At 43.6% G+C, this 24679-nt stretch overlaps 3 protein-coding genes across 3 annotated transcripts; 1 reads left to right on the top strand and 2 right to left on the bottom strand.

Moving 5' to 3' along the window:
• Nucleotides 1-874: 874 nt before the first annotated feature.
• LOC115762361 lies at nt 875-1492 on the bottom strand. Its single transcript, XM_030704536.1, has 2 exons — nt 1427-1492; nt 875-1366 (listed from the first exon to the last, which is right to left on the bottom strand). The coding sequence occupies exons 1-2, from the start codon at nt 1490-1492 to the stop codon at nt 875-877; spliced, it is 558 nt and encodes a 185-aa protein (XP_030560396.1).
• Nucleotides 1493-4235: 2743 nt separating this feature from the next.
• On the top strand, nt 4236-6406 carry LOC115762104 (cytochrome P450 9b2). Its single transcript, XM_030704206.1, has 4 exons — nt 4236-4505; nt 4577-5087; nt 5149-5785; nt 5846-6406. The coding sequence occupies exons 1-4, from the start codon at nt 4303-4305 to the stop codon at nt 6010-6012; spliced, it is 1518 nt and encodes a 505-aa protein (XP_030560066.1). The 5' UTR covers nt 4236-4302; the 3' UTR covers nt 6013-6406.
• Nucleotides 6407-6448: 42 nt separating this feature from the next.
• On the bottom strand, nt 6449-21762 carry LOC115762360 (protein espinas). Its single transcript, XM_030704535.1, has 7 exons — nt 21740-21762; nt 18159-18313; nt 17740-17999; nt 16729-16842; nt 15372-15500; nt 9140-9343; nt 6449-8793 (listed from the first exon to the last, which is right to left on the bottom strand). The coding sequence occupies exons 1-7, from the start codon at nt 21760-21762 to the stop codon at nt 7324-7326; spliced, it is 2355 nt and encodes a 784-aa protein (XP_030560395.1). The 3' UTR covers nt 6449-7323.
• Nucleotides 21763-24679: the final 2917 nt, after the last annotated feature.

Genomic DNA, 24679 nt, shown 5'->3' with positions numbered 1-24679 from the left:
AGAGGTTCTAGTCGGGAGCTTCCGACTAGGGGATACCCTGAACCCTCTTCTTCCAACATCAAATACATATATATATTCCATTTTAGAAGGTATATGTCAAGTTTGGTGACTCTGGCTCTTATTATTTACCAAAATTGCCCAAAAAACAGGATATCGATCTCGATGTTTATCGATTGCTTGGAAACGGAGTAAGTTATCGATTATCGGAAACAAAATCGATCTGCGCAGGCACTAGGAGCACCTACATCTAAAATTTCAAGTCTCTCGCTCTTATAGGTTGTGAGATCCTTGCGTTCATACATACGGACGGACGGACAGACGGACAGACAGACGGACGGACATGGCTAGATCGACTCGGCTATTGATGCTGATCAATAATATATATACTTTATGGGGCGGAGATGCTTCCTTCTGCCTGTCACATACATTTGGATTTTGCACAAATACAATATACCCTTATACCCATTTTTAATGGGTTCAGGGTATAAAAATTAGCCATAACTCGGTTTAATCCTTTAGGATTCTAGCGAATGAGCTCTGACCTGCCCAAAGGGATAGAAGAATACAAGTTCAACAAAGATATTTTTGTATAATATGTCATAATTAATATCTGTTATAGATACATTGTATATTATATAAAACGGGCTTTCTGCTTCGACACGTCAATTAATTGTTTCCGTTAAAAAAGCTTCAATTATCGTAATTATCTTAAAGAATATATTTTTGTATCGATTTGAAGTAGAAATAAGGTAAGGCTTACCAGATGTTGCTGTGGAATTTATGTGTTGCTTTATTTAATAATACTTTCACAAATCCTCCTTGAAGGTAAAGTAGATGTTCGATACAAATTGTGGTCTCTTATCAAAATACCAGGTCATAGCCAATTGATATTCTCCTGTTGGCAGAAAATTTGGCAAAAATTTCCATCGTAGATAAAATCCATCCACGATTTGTGGGCCCTTTCGTGAAAGAGAAAGCTGGATCTTAGGAAAGGGCTGTGCGCTACTTGAATATAGCCTGGCCCAATCGAACGAAATGCAATACTTACCATATAGGGGCATGTGTGGTTGAAGTTGGAAAACTCCTTGAACATTTTAAAAATAAGTATTGCAACTGGGTTGTAGGGTTTCTTCAGGAAGCGGCAAACATCGATGTTCATATTGTAGAGCCAGGGCTTGTAGCCATTCGCCTTCTTCAATATTTGCGCCTTAACAAAAATATCGTAAGCTGGATGCAGGACAGTTCCATTCAAATGGAGGGTTGTCTTATCCCGATTAACTGCTCGCAGGCGACATTTGTGTAAGACAAACCACGATTTGTTATAGCTCTCGCAAACCGCATTTGTGAACTTGAACTCGACAGCTTCCTGTGGAAGAGGCTGTTATTAGCTTTAAATATGGTCAACTACCGACCACTCCACACACACATTGTAGCTCAGTTTCAGGGCTAGCCAAAGATGCAATATTCCGTACAAAATGAGAATGTTGCGCATGTTGACAATGCGGCAATACGAATGGCTTTTTAATACTGCGTACAGCATTGCCATTAAATGAGTTATATTAAATGCACTCACGGCCTGTATACTTTTGACAATTATATTTGCATTTAAAAGTGCTTTATTATTGTCATATACATATTTATTATTTAAAGGCTGAAAACGTTTTTTTTGCTTCTTGAATTATTTAATCTCTATATATAAAACTGCCAAACCGTAAGACGGAGTCTCGGGAAATGCCACCTGCATATGTGCAAAAATCGCGAAAAACTTTTTTCTTTACCAGTTCCACATTGTCCAAACTCATTTAGATCAACTTGGCATCAAACATCCTATTTAGACATAGGTCAACATTTTCCACCCGCATAACTTGGTCAAAACTCAACTCAAAGTTTTCAATCTTCATAACTCGGTCAAAACTCAACTGATTTTCACGAGGTATGGCTCTTTGTTCATGGCTTGGCCTCTAGATCAATTTTGGCATCATTAAATAAGAAATTTATGAATACGTGTTACCGCGATCTGGAAAATTGGCTAACCCTCCGATAGGGCTTAAAATCATTTTTAAAGATTCTTAAGAGAATTTCTTTTAGGCTGGGGTATACCCGCTAGTATTATAAATATCTAAATAATGGTTATATGCATAGAAATCATGTCTTTATTATTTAGCATAAACTCAAATTGGCTGAGAATGGTACTGTGCCTGGTATTCGAGCCCTGAACCCCAACTGAATAACCCTTTAACTTGAATAGGAGCTCACATTTAAAGTGTACTCTAGATTTCATGTAGACTATCATTTTTGTCAGTGTATGGCAATATGCATACACTGTTTCAATTCAACCCCTGCCTTGTCATTAACTCCCTCTCGTTTATTCTCTGGTTGTACTTTTCTACCCTCCCACATACAATATATGACAAACAGTTTGCAAATTTCCAAACTCGAAAAGTGCCCAGTCACAGTCTGGCAATCAAACAAGCCAACCATCTACCCAGCCATCCATCTATCCATCCGTCCATCCATCCGTCTCTGCAGCTAAACAAACTGACTAAATATTTAATTACAGGCATTTTGTTATAACGCTCGCGGCTAATTTGCTGTTTAACTGTTTGCCTCTAACTTTGTGTGCAGTATTTTGAGCCTAAGTCAGAGTCGGAGCCAAAGTTAGCCCAAGTATCGGTCGATATGCTAAAATATTCAAACCGTAAACGTAAACAAAGCGGTTTCTTCGCAACTTGTTTCATTGTTTTGTTTGTCTTCTTTTTCCAGTCATCACAAGTTTATGTCATAGTTTTTTGCCTTTACAATTTGTGGTTCTCAGAGCTTGCATAAGCGCCAGCATTGACATCTCAGCTCTCCACTTTGTCTCAAGAATATGATCAATTTATCAAGTTGACAGCTCGCCAAGATCATTGGACTTAAGTCTGTTGAAGTAATTCGAAATCTAGTATAAACAATGTATATTTTATTATTTCACTTGTCTCCATGGCACTTGCGTTATGCGTTATACCCTGTAACTATAAGAGCGGGCAGGATAATGTTGGTGAAGTGTTGGGCATAAAGGCTAGCGAAATGCTATATTCAGTTAGGGCCAAAATAACAAAAAATCCACTCCAGGTCAACTATAAGTCTGACATGCCTCACCTTTTATCTGCTACTCAATAAAACGAGCCGCTTTATCAATTAGTAATCATTCCCTTTCCATCACAACAATGGCTAATCAAACACAGTCATAAAATTTTCTCCAGCAAATCCCCAGTCAAGCACCTTTATTTAAAAAATGCTCCCTATGCATTGCATCAGCCGTTACCCATATCAACAAATAGATATGAATAAATTCAAGTGGGCTGCAAGTGTTATTATCTGTGTCTCTCTCTTTCTCCCCCCTCTCTCTCTCTCTCTCTCCCACACTCTCTCTCCATCTCTCTCCGTCTCTCTCACTCTCTCTCTCTCTCTCTCAACCTCTCAATCGCTCCTTTGCATATCTCTGATAATAAGCTCTGATAACTATCAGATTATAATGGACTATTTGTTATATACGCGATAAATAAATACTATAATATTAAGTAATTCGATTACGCTTAGAGTAGTTTTGGCGATATTGTTGCTATCTTCTTTATTCCCAATATTCTTATCAATTATTTAGCTGTTTAGGGTGTATTTTGTATATAGAAATTAGTTCTCGGCAATGCTGCTTAGTTCGATTTTATGTGAATTTTATTCTGAATAATTATAATTAATTTTATATAATTCCTTCAATATATGAAAATAAGCTGCTCAAATTACATTAATAATAAATAAAATAAATAAATAATAAAACTAGAAGATACGTATTTTTTGCTTAAAATCAAGCTAATTCGAAATGCAAAACCAAATCAAGACGAACATTAGATTTTGTTAGATTCATACCCAATCATTATTTTCAGCACGTTTTAAAGGGTATCTGTCTGTCAAAATGCATCGCCCAGAGCATGCCATACTGATTGTTATACTTAGAGAGAGCAGTTTGCCGGTGAATAAAGCAAATGGCTAACAAAATTTAAAAATTCTAAACGTGTTTATATGCGACTCTTATTTTATTTGTTGTTGTAGTTCGCTTGAGCGGCGGACATTATCGCAACAACTTTTATCTATCGGCAATTGCACAGAGTACATGCCATATGCCATATGGAGACCGGGGAGAGCGGACATATAAAAAGCCCGATCGCTCAGTAGCGAGAGTTTAGTTCCAGTTGAGCATTGTGGGTGAATAGAAGCGTGCTGTACGCATTTGTCAAGGTCAAGTTCAATTGAGTTTTGTAATCGAATATGGATCTGATTTTATTGGTCGCCCTGGTGGGGCTATTGCTCTTCGCCTACAAGTGGGCCACGGCCAGGCAGAATGAGTTTGCCGAGCGTGGCCTGCCCTTTGAGAAACCCTGGCCATTGCTCGGCAATAATGCGGATGTTGTGTTGAACAAGGCCTCGTTTCAGAAACTGGTCTCCGAGTTCTATTCACGCACCCGACAACAGTGAGTAATCGGCCCGGGCTCTAGGTTTATCTCAAGTATTCCCCCAATGTTGAAGTACATTGATATTGCAGCAAATTGGTGGGCTTTTTCAATTTTCGCACGCCAATGATTCAAGTGAACGATCCGGAGTTGATTAAGAAGATAACTGTCAAGGATTTTGAACACTTTCCCAATCATCAGCTGTTCTTTACCACCGAGGAGCGTCTGGTCAACGATATGTTGAGCGTAATGAAGGATCAGCGCTGGAAGCATATGCGCAACACTCTGACACCCGTCTTCACCTCGGCCAAAATGCGCAGCATGTTCGGCCTGATGAACGAGAGCTTTGCCGAGTGCATGGAGCATCTGGACAAAATGGCCAAGACAGCTGTCAAGCCGGGTGAGGGCTTTGAACTGGAACTGAAGGAGGTGTGCAATCGGTTGTCAAATGATTTGATTGCCACCACGGCCTTCGGACTGAAGGTTAGCTCCTACAAGACGCCGAACAACGAGTTCTTCCAGATTGGCCAATCGGTGGCCTTCTTCCGCGGCAAGTCTTTGTACAAATTTATGCTGTCCACCACGCTGCCCTGGCTCTTCAAGGTGGGTTTACTTTGAAGATTAATTGAAAGCTCCTCTATATGTATGCATATTGCCACTCCAGTTGCTGGGCTTCAAGATCTTTGACTCGGAGAAGACGGAATTTTTCATACGCCTTGTTGTGGACGCCATGAAGTATCGCGAGGAGCACAACATTGTGCGGCCGGACATGATTCAGTTGCTGATGGAGGCCAAGAAGGACTCAACGGAGAACTGGACCGACGATGAGCTGGTGGCCCAGTGTTTCATCTTCTTCTTTGCGGCATTCGAGAATAATGCCAGCCTCATCTGCACCACAGCCTACGAGCTGCTGCAGAATCCGGAGATACAGCAACGCCTCTACGAGGAGGTCAAGGAGACGCACGATTCGCTGAAGGGCGAGCCACTAAGCTACGATGCCGTTACCAAAATGAAATACATGGATATGGTTGTCTCTGAGTCCCTGAGGAAATGGGCGCTGGCCGCTGCCACAGATCGCCAGTGTTCCAAGGATTACACGCTCTACGATGACGACGGCTCAAAGCTGTTCGAGTTTAAGGTGGGCGATCGCATCAATATACCCATTGTGGGTCTGCATCTGGACGATCGCTTCTTTCCCGAACCGCACGTATTCAAGCCGGAACGTTTCAGCGACGAGAACAAGAATCAAATCGTGCCCTACACGTATCTGCCCTTCGGCGCAGGTCCACGCAATTGCATAGGTGAGTGCGAACCTTATCTTGTTTATTCATGTGTATTATATAATTGTTGATTCCACGCAGGCAATCGTTATGCTCTGATGCAGGCCAAGGCCATGTTATACAACCTGGTGCTCAAGTACAGAATCGAGCGCTCGCCCAAGACGGTCAAGGATCTGCTGAGCGATGCCCGCGGCTTCCAGCTGACACCACAGACCGGCTACTGGGTGCATTTGGTGCCACGCCAGTGAGACAATTGAACAAAACTCACACAAATTGTTGTTCGATATGATACACATATGTATATTATATATATCTATATATATATATATATATATATTACTTTTGATTATGTTTCCATATACACTGACTCTAATGATATACTTAACAAATACTTAAAATACTCATATGTATGCGTTTCATATAACTTTTAACTTTACCCTCTTTCGTTTGATTGGCGCAATACAGTTCGCTGCCTTTTATTATTACACAAAACTTTCGCAACTAATTCTGGACACAAAAATTCCATTCTTTTATATAACTCTTTCACTTTCGAGCGGCGGCGAAAGCTGAAACATTGCATAAAACCGCGCAGAGAAACAAAAGAATTTTCGCTCTAACTGAATAAAAACCAATTTGCATACATATATATCTAGATATATGTTTATGTATATATACATACATATATATGCATGTAAAGAATTGTGTATATAGAGATTCGGAGCGGGGGGAGTTTTTTTTATAACTTTAGTTATTGCACATTTGCTAGGCGAAAACTTTCGCTCTTCTTTCGTTGTTTTGTTTTTTTTTTTTTTTTACATTATTAATTATTTTATTCAAAAATTCTTTTGTTGGCAGTTGCTTTATTTAACAGTTTATTGTTCGTTGATTGCGTTTTATTTTACTATCTTTTGTTTCTGGCAGATTCTTAGCTTCGACTTATCTATACTATATACTATATACTATAATATATGGAAGTATATACCTTTAATATGTGTGTAAATGCTTGATATACTTTTTAGCTTTGTACAAAGTTGTAGATAAAAAACAGAGTGAGCGAGAGAGAGGGAGGGAGGGTGTCTCTCATCATCTCCATTGTGTACCCTATATGCATATACTATATGTATGTAGTTTGGAATACTTTGTGAGCTGAAGTATGTGAAATAATACGTGTTGTATGCGGACAGCATGGATAAATGTAATATACAGGAAGGAAAATGAAAGAAAATGAAAATATGTGTGTGTTTTTCTTACCAGCTCACTTTACAGCTAATCTAAATGTCCACCAATCCTTAGTTAATATATATTGTATTACTTTCTGCATATTATATAGTATTTATCGATATGTCCATTTACAAAAGCCCCGATATCCAGTTTTAAACGCTATATAGACGCTGTGCATTGCCCGGACGTGGCTTGCCCAGGCCAAAGAAGTTCCAGACACGCCTCAGGCAGCCGGGTTTCTTTTCGGGCAACAGACTGAGGCTCTGCTCCTCGAGTATGGTGTCCAGTATGTAATAGCTGCTGAGATTCAGCGGCGGCGGCGGCAGCATCGGAGGTGGTCATGATATCGTGCAATTCTTGCTCTCGTGCATGATCGCCGGCAAGCTTGACTGGGCGCCGCCCAAGCAGCTGCCCGCGGAGGAGTTGCCCAGCGCGTTGGCATCGCCCGCCTGGGCCAGCTTCTTCTTGCGCTCGTAGGCGAGTGCATCATTGGGCACATAGGCGACACGCACGCCGCCGTAGTGCTTGCGCGCGGGCAGCCTGTAAACGTAGTCGTCCATGTCGCTGGAGGAGCTGGAGGAACATGTGGAACAGATGCTGGCCACATCGCAATTGTCCAGATTGTTTAGCAGATTCAGTGCGCCGCCGCCCGCCTGCGTCTGGGCATTGTGCAGTCGCAGATTCGTCTGATTGATCTGCATCTCGGAGGAGCTGCGTGATTGATTGCGCCGCCGGCGGCGACGCCGCGCATTCGAGTTATCCGTGTAGCTCTTGGAGCGCGACATGGTGTCCTGCACACTGTGGAAGCGCACCTCCTTCAGCGGCGGCCGATTGTCCAATTGATGATGCTGCTGCTGCAGCTGCTCCTCCTTCTCGTCCAGATTGCTGCGCTGCTTGGCGGCAAAGAGCTGCTCGTAGCCGTCGTGCGGCAGCTCCAGCTCACGCACAGACTCATTGTCCAGCTCAAGTTCGTTGCCCAGCTCCTGGGTGCTCTGCGTCATGTCCGAGTTGCTGGGCGAGTTCAGATTGATCTTGTCTATGCTCTGATAGCTGTGCGAATCCTCCGCCTTGGAAAGCAGCATGTCCGGCATGGAGGAGGTCAATTGCGTGTCGCCAAAGATGGACTTGTCGCCGGCACAGATGTTGTCCAGGCTGATGCCCAGCTCGGTCAGGTCTATGGGCGGCGGATGGGCGGGTCGTGGCATGCCGGGCACACAGCCGCCCAGCAGCAAATCGGCCACGCCTGCTGCCTCCATACGCTTGCGCTCCTGCCGCTCCAGCAGATCACCCGCGCTGCCTGCGCTCTTGCCCACATGTCCATGACTGCCGCCCCCGCTGCTGCTGCTCTTGCCACGCCCCGTCGACTCGGCTGTGCGCCGCGGCGAGCGCGCTATTTGACTGGAAGTGGAGGCGCGATGCGTGGGCCGCAACTGTGGGCCAGAGCTCGTGTCCGACGGCGTTGGTGGCTCACCCTTGCTGCATGCAATGGAGCAGTAGATGGTGCCGCGTCGCGGCAGAAACGGACGTCCCAACAGCGAGCAGCGGCAGGTGCAGCACGAGAAGCACTGATCCGTTGCATGCCAGTGCTGCCCGTCGTGGCTCATCTGGCCCTGGTCGACGCCAATGACCTCGCCGCAGTAATCACAGTACTCGGCGAACATGGTGTCAAAACAGCCCAGGCAATACGGCTTGCCCTCCCGCATAATATAGCGCTGGCCGCCCAGCTGATGCTCACACTCCTGGCAGGCGAAGTGTTTCATGTGCCAGGTGCGACCTTCGGCCTCCGTGCACTCATCCGAGAAGATGATCTGTAGAGGTAAGAGAGAGCAAGAAAGATTGCGGTTTGTTAAGGTGTGAAAGTTATAAGCATGTTGCAATAGTTCTGATTTAGAGGGCAAATTAAAATTAAAACCGTTTGAGCGCTACTCAACACTGATTTAATCGATAAATTTAAATCTCTCCTCTCTATGTATTCTTATTGGAACCAACTGATTCCAATTAACAATATTTTATAAGCATAGAATATTCCACAAGATGTGGAATGGAGAAAAACATTCCTTTAACTAAAACAATGATTAATTCATCTCCTCAAACAGTTAACTAATTAAATTTCAAACTGAATTAGTTCCATTAATCAGTTCTTCTCGTACTCACCTCATCGCAAGCGGAGCAGCGCGGTTTCTGTGTCTCGGCATGATGGCGGCCACAGTAGAGATTGCCATCGCGCTGAAAGTATATCAAGTCCATGAGCAGCTCCTTGCATACGCTGCACACAAAGCAGCCGGGATGCCAGCACAACTGGGCGCCCAGGCGCTGGGCAAAGACCACAATGTCACCGCCGGAGAGCTGCTCCTCGCACTGTACAAAAACAAAAGTAGAGAAAGGGGGCATTAGGTAAACCGTGTATAAATAACAGAAATATGCTGGGGAGACAGCGAGGCGATAGAAATCTGCAGCGTCTGCTTTTGGCTGGGCGCAAATATTTAAGCGACTATAAATGCTAAATAACGGTAATAAAACGCTTAAGCCCCCCCCCGAGCGAGGACAACAAGACTACAACCGGCACGAGAACAGTACGAGAACGAGAACGAGAACCCTCCGCCCAACTCCTAACTTTGCGGTTTTCGCTTTTTTCCACAACGGAAATCATGCAAAAATAGCTGCCGGCCATGTGCGCGGCCTCAGCGCCCAAGTGCTCCCCAGAGAGCGAGCGGAAAAACCGGGAGACTTTAAACTGTTGGAAAAACACGAAACGCGAAACACGAGAAAAGGCCGCAAGGAAAATGCTGGTGTCGGTGTCGCAATCGCCATCGCAATCGAAGGAGGAGTAGGAGTCGGAGTCGAAGGCGGTGTTGGAGTCGAAGCTGGTTGTCACGGAGCCCGCACGGAAGCGCAGCTTTTAATGACTCAACCTCAACTCGTTAAAGCTGTAGCCATTCGCATAATGAACTCATTTACGTAGAGCGAGGCACCTAAATAGGGTCAGGCGAGCTAATGTCTTTGTGTTTGGTTTGCCTGAGGAACTCCAGGCGGTTATGTGGTTAAAACAGTTGCTGGGTGGCTAAGAAATTCAACTCGTAGACCTACTCATTAATTGATAAGCTTCATTTAAGCTATTGGCTCTGTATCTACTCCAGTCCCTATTGGAAGATGGTCCTGAATGTCTTCTGACATTGAATCCAGGACATTCTAAAAGAAACTTGTGAGCTCCTTAAGTAATTAAAAATTATACCAAAATCTTTGTAACCTCTAATATGCTGCACCTGGGTACATGGGCAGTTTGACTCACCGGAAGAAACTTCTGAATATGGCACGAATGGCATGAATAGGAAATCTAGTCTAGCTGAACCACATCCTGAATACAGCATGTATTTGGAAATCTAAGATAGGTAGCTGTAGCACACCAGCTGTTCATCCTAAAGAACTCTGCAATTTTCTATAGAACACATATATATATATATATGACATACATATCGTGTAGAAGAAAATCTATTATAACTTTTTTTTGTATATTGCAAAAGTTTTAATAGGGTTTGGGCATACTTCCTTGTACTCAGCTCAAGCTTTTCTAACTTTTCTAGGAAATCTATTTTTGCCCATTTCCTATAACCTTGCCAAGGAAGTCACAACTTTGCAACATTTTATGTATGCATGCAAAGCAATTAACGCAATTGCTCTGATTTATGAATGCCATTTTTGGGGGCCCCCAAAAAGTTGAGAGCACATGCGACGCAAAAAGCGTTGCCATTTGTGGGCAGCCCTATGACCTCATGCCCCCTCCAAAACCTTTCTGTCAGCCCTCAGTCTCTTAGCCCTGACAAAGCCGACGCCAATTTGCGCCATTTTCGTTTCAGCTTTCAGCATTTCCTGCTTGCCGCTTCCCTCCCTGCCCAGCTACCGTGTCTTCGTTTCGCGCACGCAAATTACCCGGCAGCGCCACAAAAGCCACAAGACGTTGCAAGGACCTCGCTTCCTGCAGCTTCTTAACTTTCCAGGCTATTAAACCTCAGTGGGCCGCTCTGCAATGTCCCCCCGCAATCAACATTTACTTTTGCAAGCCATTAAACATTGACAGCCAGTACCTAAAGCCCACGCTCCTTTACAGGGCTGATAATTTCCATAGTCAGGCTTAAGTAGCTACCAGTTTGGCCCGCTGCATGCGTCGTTAATTGTTACCAACTTCGAAAAAAGCAAAAAAAGAAGCAGCCACCACGCACTTTAATTAGGCTCTGCGGCAGCCAGAGCGAAAGAGACTTTGTGCCAGGCGCTAATGATGTATTTTTGTAGCTGCTGCGCATCCTGTTGCGGTCAGGACTTTCTGCTTCTTACTTCCCTTTTTTTTTTGGCCAGCACTTTGTTGTGGTTCAGACTAGAAGTTGTGCCGGAAAAGCTCTAAGTAGTTTCTGTGGTGACCAAATTGCAAAAGTATAAAAGTTGTTTTTTTCATTGCTTGAAGTCCACTTAAAAGGACATTTTTCAGGACTTCGCCTGCTGCTGTTGTTGCTGCTGGTGATTTTGGCAAATGTCATGTGTTTAACAGCAATCGCTGTTCATTTATCTTATCAATCCAATTAATCCCAGTCGCATGCAGTCGCTGACTCGCAGCCGGACTCTGCTGCAGTGCAGACAATTATGCTATTGACAAATTGACGCTGGCTGCCACGCGGAGGCGCCACCTGACCTGGCTAACCCATTTCGTGTCGTCCGCCCTAATCCAAATTTGGCGCTGCGCCCGACAAACTTGCCAGCAGACAAGCAAGACAATTTCCTGCCCAGTCGTGGCCCAACCCCCAATACCTAAGCCCAACTCTCTCCCTCTCTCTCTCTCTCTCTCTCTCTCTTTCTCCCTTGTTCTCTCGCTCACTGCACAGTGCCTTCAAATTATTAATGACGCTCGTTATCGTGCCCTTTTCAGTACATAAACTTTTTGCTTAACAGGCAGCAGGCAGCAGGATTTTCAGCTACCTTCCCTTTTTTTTTTTGTTATGTTGCGCCAACTTTTTGCTGCCTTCACCCCTCCGCAGTTTTGTGCAAAAGTATATGCCCTGGCTTTACTTAATAATTATTTTGTATTCCATCGTTGCCAGGACGACCTTTAGTGTCACATCCTTGTCAAGTTCTGCTGTCACATCCGCTCAGCCCCAGCCCCAGCGCCAACTGTCAGTTCAGCTGACTCCATTGTTGTTCGTGTGGAAAATCTGAGCTGGTCAAATCATTACGAGATGTGGATCTGTCTCTGTCTCCGACTAACTCTGACTTTGACGCACGTTCCTCTGGCCATGCGACTCATTTACGCTTGACTGAATTTGAGTGCTTTTTGGCAGCGGCAGCAGCAGCAGCAGCAGCAGCAAAGGAGAACCGGGCATCATTCAGGCTCATTGAGCGTTTTCATAAATTTCCTTTAAGTATAATTTCTGCTTGGCTGTTCACGCTCCCTCCTCCTGCTCTGCCCTGCCCCCACAAATCTGATTCAGTGGGCGGCATTTGCTTTGTTCGCATTTTAACCTTCGTTTAGCAGGTCTCAGTTATGGTTTGTGAATTTTAAGTAGCACGAGGGCCAGACCGAGGAGTGGGCTCTGCCCCGTCAGTTTTGCTCGTGAACATCAAATCTGACTTGACTTATCAGATTTCATTAATTACCAGTTGAACTTGATCGGGCAATTGAATGCTGCTCAGCTGCTTTAACTTGGTTAAATACTATTCTAGAGAAAGACTAACTCAAATGGTTCAAGGCACGGCCACGCCCACTAACCACAAAATTATACATTGAGTTTTAAATTTGGAATATAAAACTTTTTAAAATACTTTAAAACATGGGAACTCATCTGAAGTATGTTAGGATCCCCTAACCCTTTAAGTTCAAGAACAGTCCGAAATGCTTAATAGCCTTTGATTCTCGAATATAACCCATTTTTATACAAATTGTATTGTTATCCTTTGACAATTTGAACAAAAATTTGGCAACTCTTGCAGCTGGTATCTTTACTATTCTAATAAGTTACATCATTTAATAATCAGACATAATTTACTCGAGTAATTAAGATTAACCACAGCCGCCTGCGTGTGGCTTAGCGCAACAATTTCTACATATATGAGTTTTCGTTCTATCTATTTCTTCCATTGCTTAACACAAACCAAAATAACTATGTAAATACCACATTATTTTAAATAGCTTACAACATATTTTATTCATATTATTATCATATTCTTCAGTATTTGCCAACGTATTTAGAAGCATAATCTATTCTATAACTAAATCAAATTCTTGCTATATATATAAACAGTGCTTATTTTTCGTATAGTTAAACATCTCCTTTAACTTTTAAATAACAAACGGCATCGTGCCCCACGCCAGCTGAAGCTAACTTTGAGCAATATAATGTGCAGAGTTTTGAAAGTCTTTGCGAGTGGCATCATAAATAACTGAAGTATCTTATGAGGTAAGCCCTTGGCATCATTGATCAAAACATATGAAATCAAATATGTAACTGCACTTTGGCATTAAACATGAGAGGACAAACTTATTGAAAACTTCGCACGCTGTTTGCGCGCCTGTCTCTAATGAACTCTGAACCTGGACCTGGACCTAGTCTTGGTCTTGGTCTGGCCTGGCCTGGCCTGGCCCGGCCAGAGCGCTGCCCCTGCTGCCTTATAAGTCGTTGTGGTGAGGCGTAATAAATGCAACTTGGCTGCCAATTTGGTCGTCTCTCCGCAAAAAACCCAAAACCAAAGAAAATCACTGAGAAAACTTGGGCACAACTTTAATGCCAGGGCAACACCTCCGACGAGCCGCAACGCCCACGCACGTAGCAGACGGGCGAGAGGCACTGTGAAGCGGCGGAGTGGGGCAACAGCCAGTGCAGCGCACAAATGCTGGATGCTGGATGCTGTTGAATGCATGTCCATGTCGTCCATACTCGACCGGTTGCCCAGACAAGACACGCAGCGCTGCGTGGCAGCATGCGGCATAAACTTTTTAATAAGTTTTACGAGTGGCGAATGTGAACACAATAAAATCAAGCTCCAAACTATCTGCGGCAGGCAGACAGTGGGTAGCCATGGATCGGGTATATGGATTGTGGCCGTGCAGACAGGCCAACTTGAAGCTATAGAAGCTCCACTTGGCAGTCGGTTAGCCAGCGCCACGCACAGACTCCAGCTCGAACTCCAACTCCATAGACTGCCAGCTAATAACAATGCAAATTTTTGTTTAAGGTACGGGGGCAGGATGTGAACTACAACTCCTTCCTACTGCTGCTGCTGCTGCTACTGCTACTGCTACTGCTACTGCGACTATTTTATGCTACTAGCATTGTGCTTTAGTGCCATTTCACTGCGTTGCGCAGTTTCTCTATATATGCACACTCACTTTTCTACAAAAAAAAAAAAAAAAAGCAAAGGCAAATGGGCTAAAATCCCAAATGCTCGACAGCTAGATGCCTTGTTAATGAAATAATAAATCACTGCTAAGGCTTATAGACATGAGTTTGCATAGAAAGGCAGATACAAACATATAAAAACAGTCCAGAAATTAAACCTATTTTATATAAGCATGTCCTTGCAGCCCGTTTTTACTTAATAACTAAGGAGCGTGGCCAGTTATTAAACGGCTTTCCTTAGTTGAAGCCAGGTATGTCATATAAGAGCCTGCATACCAAGGTATTAGCCTCTAGAGCTTATAGTCCTCGAGACAGAGAACAGAGAGAAATGCCTGCCTTGATGTCGCTCAAGCATAAAAATGACTCCAGATATTAAAGATATCTTCTGCTTGTTGCACATATTTTAGCCCGACCCCATAACAACTCCGTTCACCGTTCGTTGTACAGGGTACAAAAATCAACTTGCAGCACTCGGCTAGTTCACAGTAGAGTTCCGTAGTCCGTTGTCCGGAGCGTGGAGCTGGCTGTGGCCCTTTTGTATTGCTGTTGCAATGGCAGTTGCTGCAATTGTTTTTGCAACAACGTTTTTCATTTGCAGTTTTTCGCCCGTTGTTGCAGCACTTTGCCGTTTGCTAAAAGTGTACTTAATGAAATCTTTTTGTCATCTTTTATTTGAGACGCTGCCAAGTTGCGACGTCGCGACGTTTGAAAGTTAACCGTGTTCGCCCGCCTCGCCCCGTAGCAGCCCTTGTTGTCCCTCGCTTATTGTTTCTGGCAGGCGCCATTGTCAATTTTTTTTGCAAACCCCAGCCACCCACACCCACACTCGGCCATTATTCATAAGCAGTCCTTGGGAGCCGGGCGAGTCCTGTCAAAGTTTTGCGCACAAACTTTGCCCGGCCATGGCAAAAAATGAAATCGAAACTCGCCTTTTCTACGGGCTCATAATAAAATGCAAATTTCTTGGCTCACAATTAAGCTGAGTAAGGGTCGTGGATAGTACTTACCCCCTTGCAGGGCCTTTCGTCGGACAGCAGACGCACCGCGCCACGTCCGAGCGCCTCCCGCTTGCGCTGCGCCGAAAAGATGCGCAGCTCCTTGCGCTCCTCGTCGCTCAGCGAGTGGCAATAGCGCACCTGGAATGGACATGGGCATGAACATGGTTAATGGTTAATGGCATTGGAAATGGCAATGGTATTGGTAGCCAAGCCAGCGAGAAGCCAGCCAGTTTCTTGCATTGTAAATATTAATTAAAATCTCCCTCTCTTATGGGCGCAGTTCAAAAAAGGCAATGCCAACTTTTTTAATCTCGCACTGACTATGGGGGGCGTGGCCTTGATTTTTATACAAATTTATTTGCCTTTTCCTTTTGAAATACCCTTGCAAAGGATGCTGAAGCTCCACTGGGGAACTTGCCGCTAAAAGGCATATCTAGTGCTGATCTGTTCTGTTTGTCCATCTGAACTGAGCTTTGAGCTGGGATAGATTGATGAAACTTTGTACAGATGCTTATCTTTATGCAGGCCCATCGAATCAGATTGCTATATCATAGAGCTGACATAGAAATTGTCGATAAACAGTTGATTGGGAAAACAATTTGAACTTGCAAATGTTCTGTCTTGATTAAATATGAATGAATAATAGAATATATATAGAAACATCTCAACTAGCAATAATAAGAAAACTATATCATATAGCTTTTCTAAGAAGGGTCTATAGAAAGCTAAATTTTCATATGAGAAAAATGTTTATACTTTGGGTAATTTCAAACAGTTCATACTAAAATCGTACACAAGTAGGACATATATGATCAAAATCGGAACACTATCTATGCCATATATAAAGCTGTCATATGAACTATCTTTGTATTGCAAAATTCGAATTAAACATTGCGCTCTCCTATTTGACAATTTGTCACCTAATAGTTTTTTCAATGTTCAGGGGTTCGATCCCTAGTTTTCAGTAAGTCGATGCGTAGCTTACAATAAGCCTAGACAATAGGAAAGGTTTGGCTTTCGGTTTGTTTGAGGCTACGATTCCTAAGCTTCAGTTAGGCTAAGCCTAGCTTACTTTGAGCCTTAGACAACAGTAAGGGTATTAAGTCTTCGGCAATGCTTGGCTGAATATGCGCTTCTGTTTTCATTTACTGTCATTTTGGTTGTTGCTTTTCGAAATTCTCAAAAGTTGGCAATGCTGTAGCTGGCATTAACTGCATTTTTATGATGCTTGAGCTCTTTTTTTTTATTTTTTTTTTGTCGCCAGGGCCATTGAGTGCTCCCTTGTGCTTGGCAGTCTCTCTGATGAGCTGTGCTTTCATTGCTTCTGCTCCTTGTGGCTCCTTTGGCTGCTTTGGCTAATACTCACTTCGTTATCTTGGGGCGGCAGCTGGTGCAGCAATTGTTTCACGCGATACTTTTCCCCGGGACTGTTGACGTAGGGCACTTTGTCGTCCGGCAGTTGGCTAAAGTACAAGCGAACCTGTTAACGAGCAGTTAGAAGAAAGAGAGAGAGAGCAAGAGAGAGAACATCAGATATAATGTAAGAAAAACTTAAGCACTGCATTTATGTATTGGCCATAAACTTTGGCTTAACGATTGGACAACTGGCTGGGCGACTAATTTCGTGGGAAACAATCCATTAAGGACCAGTCATAACGAATTAATCAAAGTCCAGTGACAAAACGCTTTCACCAACTTGGCCAAAAGCACAAATCACAGCAACAATGCACGCCCACAGCTCTTTTTAGCCACACGAATATCGGCAAAAAATTAAACAACAACAAAAAGTAAAAGCCACGAATACAACAAAAACTGATGTGAAACGTGCGAAAGTGGAAAATGTCGCGAAAAAGTCATGACGCCAGCAGAATGAATGACAGAGAAGCTGCCAACTCTCGCAGTTGGTTTTTCTTTCAGTTTCAGTTGTTTTTCTTTCCCCCAGCCAGTTATGTAAGCATTTGGGCCAGATTTGGCCCCAGCTCTTGACCGGGCTCTCTAATTGCAGCCAAAAGCGGGCAAACGAATTTAATTACAAAACGCTTTCGCTTTTCATCGATTGCCAGTCGATTGAGCGATAATTTTCCAACCAACCAAAAAAAGAAAGAAAAGCCGCTCAGCGGCAATTAAAGTGCTCGCCGCATTTCCTTAAACGTGCCGTTAGACATTGAACTGGAGCTGGAGCTGAGGCTGCGACTGGCACTCGATTTGATTTTGGGCAAACGAAAGCAAAAGTCCAAAGCCCCACAGCAGGTGGTCAGAAACCACAAACAAAGCCACATGGAAATCGACTAGCGAAAAATTGCCCGCTGGCTGCTTTTGTGATTTCACCTAATTAGCTGCGACAAATTGGCGTATGTGTTGGGCTACGCCCGCTTACCTGATCTGGCCGCAGACCCGGCGGCACCCAGGTGTACTCCTCGAGCGCACAGCCGCTGTCATCGTCCGACTGTGAGTTGCGCTGAAAATCGAGCTGCTGATGGTGGCTATGATGATAGACACTGGCCGTGGCCGCCGTCTTGTAGCTGGCGGTGCGCAGCGGCGTGGCCACCACCGAGTTCAGTGGCAGATGGTTGGGCGGCTGGCAGTGGCGTCTCTGCAGCGGCGACACAAAGTGCGACGGCGTCCCGCTGCTGCTGCCTGCGGTCGATGGGGCATCCAAATTGTTGTTGTTGCATGTGCCCGTCGAAGTTGAATGGCTGCTGCTGCCACTCGCTGCCTGCAGCTGCTGCTGCTGCGGCTGCTGCTGTTGCGGCTGCTGCTGGGCTGTGTTGCCGCGATGCGGCGGAAAGGGCGCACCACCGCCAGCCTCGAGCTGCAGCAATTCGCTCTCCGTTTGCGTGTAGTAGCTGCTGCCGGGCTGCTGCATCTTGTGGCTGCTGCGTCTCGTGGCGAATGCGGAGCTGCTGGTGCGCGGTGCGGGCGTGGGCTTGTATTTGTGGTTCGACTGGTTACTGCAAGCACAAAGATGTGGAAACGAAGGATTAGCTTAACGTTGCCAAACATGAGCCTGCAGCTAACGGAATAAGCTGTTAATAAGGATTTCCTTCCAAAGATTATATATCTACTTTAAAGAAGAATGTTTTATAATATTTGATTAAACAATTTGTATAGCTAGTGTAATATTTGAAGTCTTTTAACTATAATAAATCATTTAAATTAATTAAAACTATCGATTTCCATCTTCACACAAAAAAATTTCAACACTGAAAGATCTGCTGTTACCAAAGTAAGCTTGAACATATGATTTCTTAATTATCTTCTCATAAATCATGAAACTTTTCGCAATTGAAACCCACCCAATGTTGCATAAAAAGCTGTACTATTATTAATAATACCACAAAATTACACCTTGCGTTGAGTTTAAGTCGCATTTGTAACGCACTGCCCCAGTGGAGGGAGGCAGAGATTTACAAGATTTGCCGCAAATCCTGTTGCATGTTAATTTGTTGGCATGCGTTTTTTGAGACGTTGAACATGAAAATTGCTCATACGTAATGTTGCACCATTTACTGAACGATACTCATATTCATATTCAGATATGAATATTCATATATTCACATATGCACATGATGAATGCTGACAGGCCCAATTTGCAATTAGCCAGCTGAGATATAACAAAACTCATTTAAATTCAACGCGCCGGACATTTCTAATCTGTTCTGACTGCAATTGCGGCCGAGCTGCAGCTGCTGCTGCCGCAGTTGCTGTTGCAGCTGCTGGCGCATGCGTGTTGTTGTCCAATTTATGAAATTTCGAAATTGCCAGCGCGCATGTCGTGCCATCAGCATGTGGCCATCACCATGGCCAGAGCCATAAACTTTGGGCCCGGACTGACCAGCGGAGGCAGCTCGCACTGTGGCATCTGACGCTTCTTTCTGCCGCTTTCTGTGTACTTTCACTCGACACACTGTGGCACACTCGCCGATTATGCAGCCAAGCGGCAGCAACAGCAGCAGCAGCAGCAACAACAATTTGATATTGCTTTAGAAATTCCAGCGGCAGCTTTAAACTTGTGTTCATATGGCACCCAGCCTGGTCATGTTTCAGTTTTAATTTGCTTTTAAATACCCTGTGCACAATTGAAATGCTTCAAAGCGGGCGTCTACAACAACTGGCAGCAGACCTATGCCAAACATAGTATATATTAGGTTTTTTGAACTGTGCTCGAATAACTCAAGAACTCTGTGCGCTAGAGACATCAACTTTGGTATGTAGGTACTCGTAAGCCAGGAGAAGATAAACAATTCATTAAATTTGTAATAACTATATCATCTGCCCAGTTAACTTGAGATAAAATTGTTTGTTAGGGCAGCTATAGGCTTAAGCTTTGATTATTGTATGAATATATATTTGCATATTACCTTTATTTATCCCGCACAGTTTATAAGGAGCACACAATCAAAATGCAACAAATTTAGCAAACTATTTGCTGCACTTTGTCTACTCTAGACTACAGGGCATCTGTATAGTCGAGCCTACTGCCTTCACGCATTCTTACATGTTTTCTCTGGTAATTTAAGCTTGCCCGCTGGCTATAATTTTGTTTTGGTATTTTTGTTTTGTTTTTATGTTTCTTTAATTTTTGTAATTAAAGTCATTTGTGTGACTTAACGCCAAGTGCTTTATGCGTTTAGCTCTCGGAAATAAAGCGATGCGCTGCAGTTGCGTGTCATGCTGCCTGCTTTTACATTCTCATTCATAAGCATTTTCGATTTGTATCAAATTGCACAACATTTGGAGCATGAATGACACACACACACACTCACTGACAAACAGAAACCAGCTGTCCCACGTTGGGAGCCTAATCAATGTGAGAAGAAGAGCGCCACGAGCAGCAGCTGAAAGCAATTTGCCAGCACGCCAAGCGATTTATCTGAATAACTTGTAAATTTATGCAAATGAACGATAACAACTTGACCAAGTCCAGGTCCAGAGTCAAGACAAGTTAACCTTCTGCTAACAAACGCACAAATTTCTACGGCTATTTAGCAGGGCCCATAGATAAAGCCTGGCTAAAAACCCTTTCGCTAAAGCAAATTAATGGGCCCCCAACACTCGCCCCATTGCTTGGTTGCATGCAAAAGTGAATGTCTCACCAGGCAGCCGGCAGCATGTTGCATGTAACTGATGGGCAATGCTATTAGCATTAACACCATGTTGTAGTTCAGGCTGAAGATCGGCGGCGATAACATTAGACAGATCGTTAAAGAAAGAAAATATACGATACAAGCGGCAGCCAGTGAAAGTTTTATGTGCTACGTTTTATGGTTTACCAATGCAAATTCCATTTGTTTTGTTGGACAGTGCCAAAAACCAAACAACAAATATTGTGGACAAATCTGCGTGCGATCAATCAAAGGGGGGGCTCTAGAGCTTTGAGCTTTGCTTTCTAAACCGAAACGAACGCTGATCTCTGATCGGCAGTCGATCCATTCATTGCGATTGTCAACTGTTGCCCAAACAAAGTCAAGGCATAATCTGTCACAAATGAATTGTGCGCCTGTTGATTGACTTTGATAGCCAACACCAGCGTCAGCCCAATTCAAATCTAGCCAAAATCGAAAATATACAAAAAAAGAAAAAAAAAAAAACAGTTTGCCATATATGGCCAAGACTGTTGACATACTCGCATCTGTCCGGCAACTCTCAACTCTTGGCCAGGCTGGGGCGGTTTTCTCTTTTCGGCCAAGGCAGGCTCTAGGTGAGAGTGTCTGACTAAGACATGCTCTATATGCATCTCAAGTGTTTTAACAACAAAACTGTGCATCGTTTCTTTAGTATTTATTTCCTTGAATAATTTCTGACGTCATTTTACATGCAAAATTAAGCCTTAGGCATATTTCTTTAACTTCGAATCCTGCTACATCTTATGCCTTTCAAATTTTACAGGGTATTGCAAGCCAGTTGGATCTTTGATTTTTCTAAGCGGCATGCAATTTTATTTGCCATACGCAATCTGCCTGCGCTTAAAATGTTGCATGGGAATTGACGTGCATCTGACCAACTATGGTGCGATCTCTGACACATGCATAAATTTGGGTTAAGAAGATTTGAGCTTCGAGTTTGAGTTTATTTGGTTTGATGTTTGTCATTTCCTTGATGTGTGTGTGTCACAACTGCCCAGACGAGTACTTGCGCACATATGAGCATAATTAAAAGTAAAGTGCTTGACACATATTGAAAATGGAAATCGCAAATTGGAATGGCAAGACAAGTTGTTAGCACAGCGCGGAGTTGAAATAGGTTACAAATTAATGTCATTTTTGATGTTCTGGAAACTTTTTACCAATTATCTGATTTATCCGACTTATCCAGATTTATCCGACTTTATCCGAACTTATCCGAATTTATCCGAAAATTCAAAATACCTTTCTTACCCATTGTTAACAACATCCGGCATTATTTTCCACGCCTTATCTTGGACTTAAGTTAATATATCACAAATTCTATTGTAATTTAGAAGCATTTCCTATTTATCCAGATAGTTATATGCCCATTTCCACTCTATTTAGCCCAATTGATATAGTATCCGATTTATCCGCAACACTAAATTACTTATCCGCAAGCGCTGCATGTTATTGATTGCACTCGAAATTGGCTTGGCTGCTTGATTCGTAATCTCTTTTGTGTTAGGCAATGCAATATACAGCTCATTAGGCAACATTTCAGCAATTGCGGCACGTTTAATTCAAATGCCAATGCCGTGCCACTTGGCTAATAATATCTCAATTATCCGCACCACCAAAGCTGATTGGCAGGGGCACTCCGCAGAGTGCAGTGCTGTATAACGAATGCATTTCAATGTTGCTTTCTTTCCTATAGAAGCTGTATGTCTGCGATTTCATTAAATTTTTAGACACGCAGTTTCCACAGAACTGGTTCAAAAGCATTTAGGCACACACCGACACACACACACACACACACACACACACACACCAGTTTTAATAGTTGTTGTTGTTGTTTTTGTTGTTGTGCTGTTGTATCCCAACCAGTTTCCCAGAAGAAGTGCACTACGACACGCAGACATTCGGCTCGGGCGGGCAATTGAACTACGTGGAAATTAAAACGAAACATGCAATTCTTGGTAATTGAAAAATGTAGAAGAAGAAGAAGCAGAAGCAGTAGATGCTGAACGGAATCCGCATTAAATTACTTTCACAATTGGTCAAAAGATAAAACATCAGAGAGCAGACTCTCGACCACTTGGCCGAATGCCTTGAATTATCTGGACACGATCTCTGGATCTATGGATTCGCGTAGCCTGCCATTTAAGCGGATCGCACAAAGTGTGGGGGCTGCTGCTCCAGAATCGAATGCGATTAAATTAAAATGTTGCCCGTTGTTGGGCGTGTCACACAGTCTCAAGGCCCCCACACACACACACACACACACACACACACACTCTCCGACTCTTGTGTTTGCCAGTTGCCAATCCATTACGAAATCTGTTGGCTCAGCTTCAACGTTTGCCCTGACCTTGTTGCGTGCTTTCAGCGTTTTATTGTCTTGGCCTGGCCCAAAAGGGGCGGAAATAGAGGCAGCTCAAAAGCGAGCATATTATATTATTTATAAATGCTGTATTTTTTTTCGGATCAGGCCAAACGGCTGCATTTGACACGAGTTTACGTCACACGAGACAAAGGCCAAAAGCAGCAACAGGCCATAAAAGAAGAAAGCAAGGCAAGCCGAAGCTTAAATACTCTACCAGACAGCTGAGTCGAATGGAAGAGCTTGTAGTCGAGTTTGTTGAAGATATCTTGAATAAGCAGAAAGTTTTATGTAAAAGGAAATGTTTGACCTGATCCTATATGCCAGGCATTTGTAAGCCTGTAAGAAGATAGGTCATAGAGACAGGCAGACATTTGCTTCTGTCAAGTCATGACAAAGTTAGGGTATACGAAGCAGACACCAAGCATGTACCGTGTGTGTGTGTTTGTGTGCACAACACGTGTTGATGTCGCTCAAAACTTTATGCATTTTTTATGAGCATGCACAACAAATATACACACACACACACACACACACACACACACACACACACACACACACACACGCGACAATAATGTGTGTTGTTTGTTGGCCGTCTGCGCGCCTTTTCAGCCATTTCTTTTGAGTGCTTCATGGGCGCAACCTGTGGCAGCGCCGGTTAGGCCCGTTGCACAAGTTTTGCAGCGCTGTGCAACGCCTCTTTAAGTACCGCGAGTGATTTAGTGCAATAGTGCCGTTAGACAGGCAAGGCTAAAACTGTTGCCGGTTGCTGCCGCTGCTGCTGCTGCTGCCACTGATAAGCTGCAGTTGTTGCAAGCAGCAGCAGCAGCAGCAGAAGAAGCAGCATTAGCCACATCAGATGCCAGCGCATCAGCATAGTCAACAACATGGTCTCAAATGCATAATTAATCGAACTTGCTGGCCCGTGTTGAGCGTCTTTTTCTCTCTCTCTCTCTCTCTCTTTTGTTTGCGGCTGCTGCTGTGTGGCATGCCACATGTGGCATATAGCATTTCCCCCCCCCATTGAGTCGTTTCGCCTGTTGAGTTTGTTTTGCGCTTGAGCTGATTTTCGCGTTCCATCATTAACAGCTTTTGCATAATTTTATGCTAACCGGCAATGCAAATGCATTTCCAGATGTTTGCAACAGCAGCTGCCCCTGCCACTGCCCCTTCCCCAGCCACTGTCACTGTCACTGTCTCTCTGCCCTTGTCAGCGCGTTGCCTTGTTGCATGCAGCACAGCTTTAATTTATGCAAAATGCTGTTGTTCTACTGTTATGCAATACCCCGCCACAGCGCCTCTCAGACTCTCCCCTCAGCTCTTGCTCGTTTTGGACTTTTTTCATCACGAAAATTGTTGCTTTCAAGTTCACATTCTGCCTTCATTAGGCCAAGTTGTTGGCCAAGTTTATTGATTTGGTATTTTTGTTGTTTTGTTAGCCGCATAATAAAACAAAATAAACGGGCTTTTAACATGGCACACAGAATGGCGACTCTTTAAAGCACATAAATTTGAAAAGCAAGTAAATATTCGGACTTAAACGGAAATACTTGGCCACAGCTGTGAATTAGTTGCCAATTTGATTTAGTTTTTTTTTTTTCTCTCTATTTCTTTTGTCTGCAAAGTGGCTTTTAGGTCTTATTAAGCTAATGGGGCAGGTACAGTCAACAGTTGCCTGTTGCCAGTTGCCAGTTGCTCCCATTCCCAAACACTGAAAACAATTGGTAGAGACTTCTACTGGCAGCCGCTTAGCTTGGAATGTAATTGCTGCAGATTGGGTGCCGATGATATGCGAGTGAGCTAACTGGAAAAACTCCCACAGTTCTTAG

The sequence above is a fragment of the Drosophila novamexicana genome, unplaced genomic scaffold (assembly GCF_003285875.2).
Source record: "Drosophila novamexicana strain 15010-1031.04,08,12 unplaced genomic scaffold, DnovRS2.1 tig00000564-arrow-pilon, whole genome shotgun sequence".
Lineage (NCBI taxonomy): Eukaryota > Metazoa > Arthropoda > Insecta > Diptera > Drosophilidae > Drosophila > Drosophila novamexicana.
This window is presented reverse-complemented; position numbering and strand designations above follow the sequence as displayed.

What these genes read in the sequence shown, in the direction of transcription:
- LOC115762361 (XM_030704536.1), bottom strand. Translation starts at nt 1,492, where the DNA reads ATGCGCAACATTCTCATTTTGTACGGAATATTGCATCTTTGGCTAGCC. An exon ending in CCCTGAAACTGAGCTACAAT is followed by an intron (nt 1,367 to 1,426) that starts GTGTGTGTGGAG and finishes CCTCTTCCACAG; the next exon opens with GAAGCTGTCGAGTTCAAGTT.
- LOC115762104 (XM_030704206.1), top strand. Translation starts at nt 4,303, where the DNA reads ATGGATCTGATTTTATTGGTCGCCCTGGTGGGGCTATTGCTCTTCGCC. An exon ending in TATTCACGCACCCGACAACA is followed by an intron (nt 4,506 to 4,576) that starts GTGAGTAATCGG and finishes TTGATATTGCAG; the next exon opens with CAAATTGGTGGGCTTTTTCA. An exon ending in CGCTGCCCTGGCTCTTCAAG is followed by an intron (nt 5,088 to 5,148) that starts GTGGGTTTACTT and finishes TTGCCACTCCAG; the next exon opens with TTGCTGGGCTTCAAGATCTT.
- LOC115762360 (XM_030704535.1), bottom strand. Translation starts at nt 21,762, where the DNA reads ATGCCGGATGTTGTTAACAATGG. An exon ending in TGCCGCCCCAAGATAACGAA is followed by an intron (nt 15,501 to 16,728) that starts GTGAGTATTAGC and finishes TGTCCATTCCAG; the next exon opens with GTGCGCTATTGCCACTCGCT. An exon ending in ACGAAAGGCCCTGCAAGGGG is followed by an intron (nt 9,344 to 15,371) that starts GTAAGTACTATC and finishes GTTTTTGTACAG; the next exon opens with TGCGAGGAGCAGCTCTCCGG.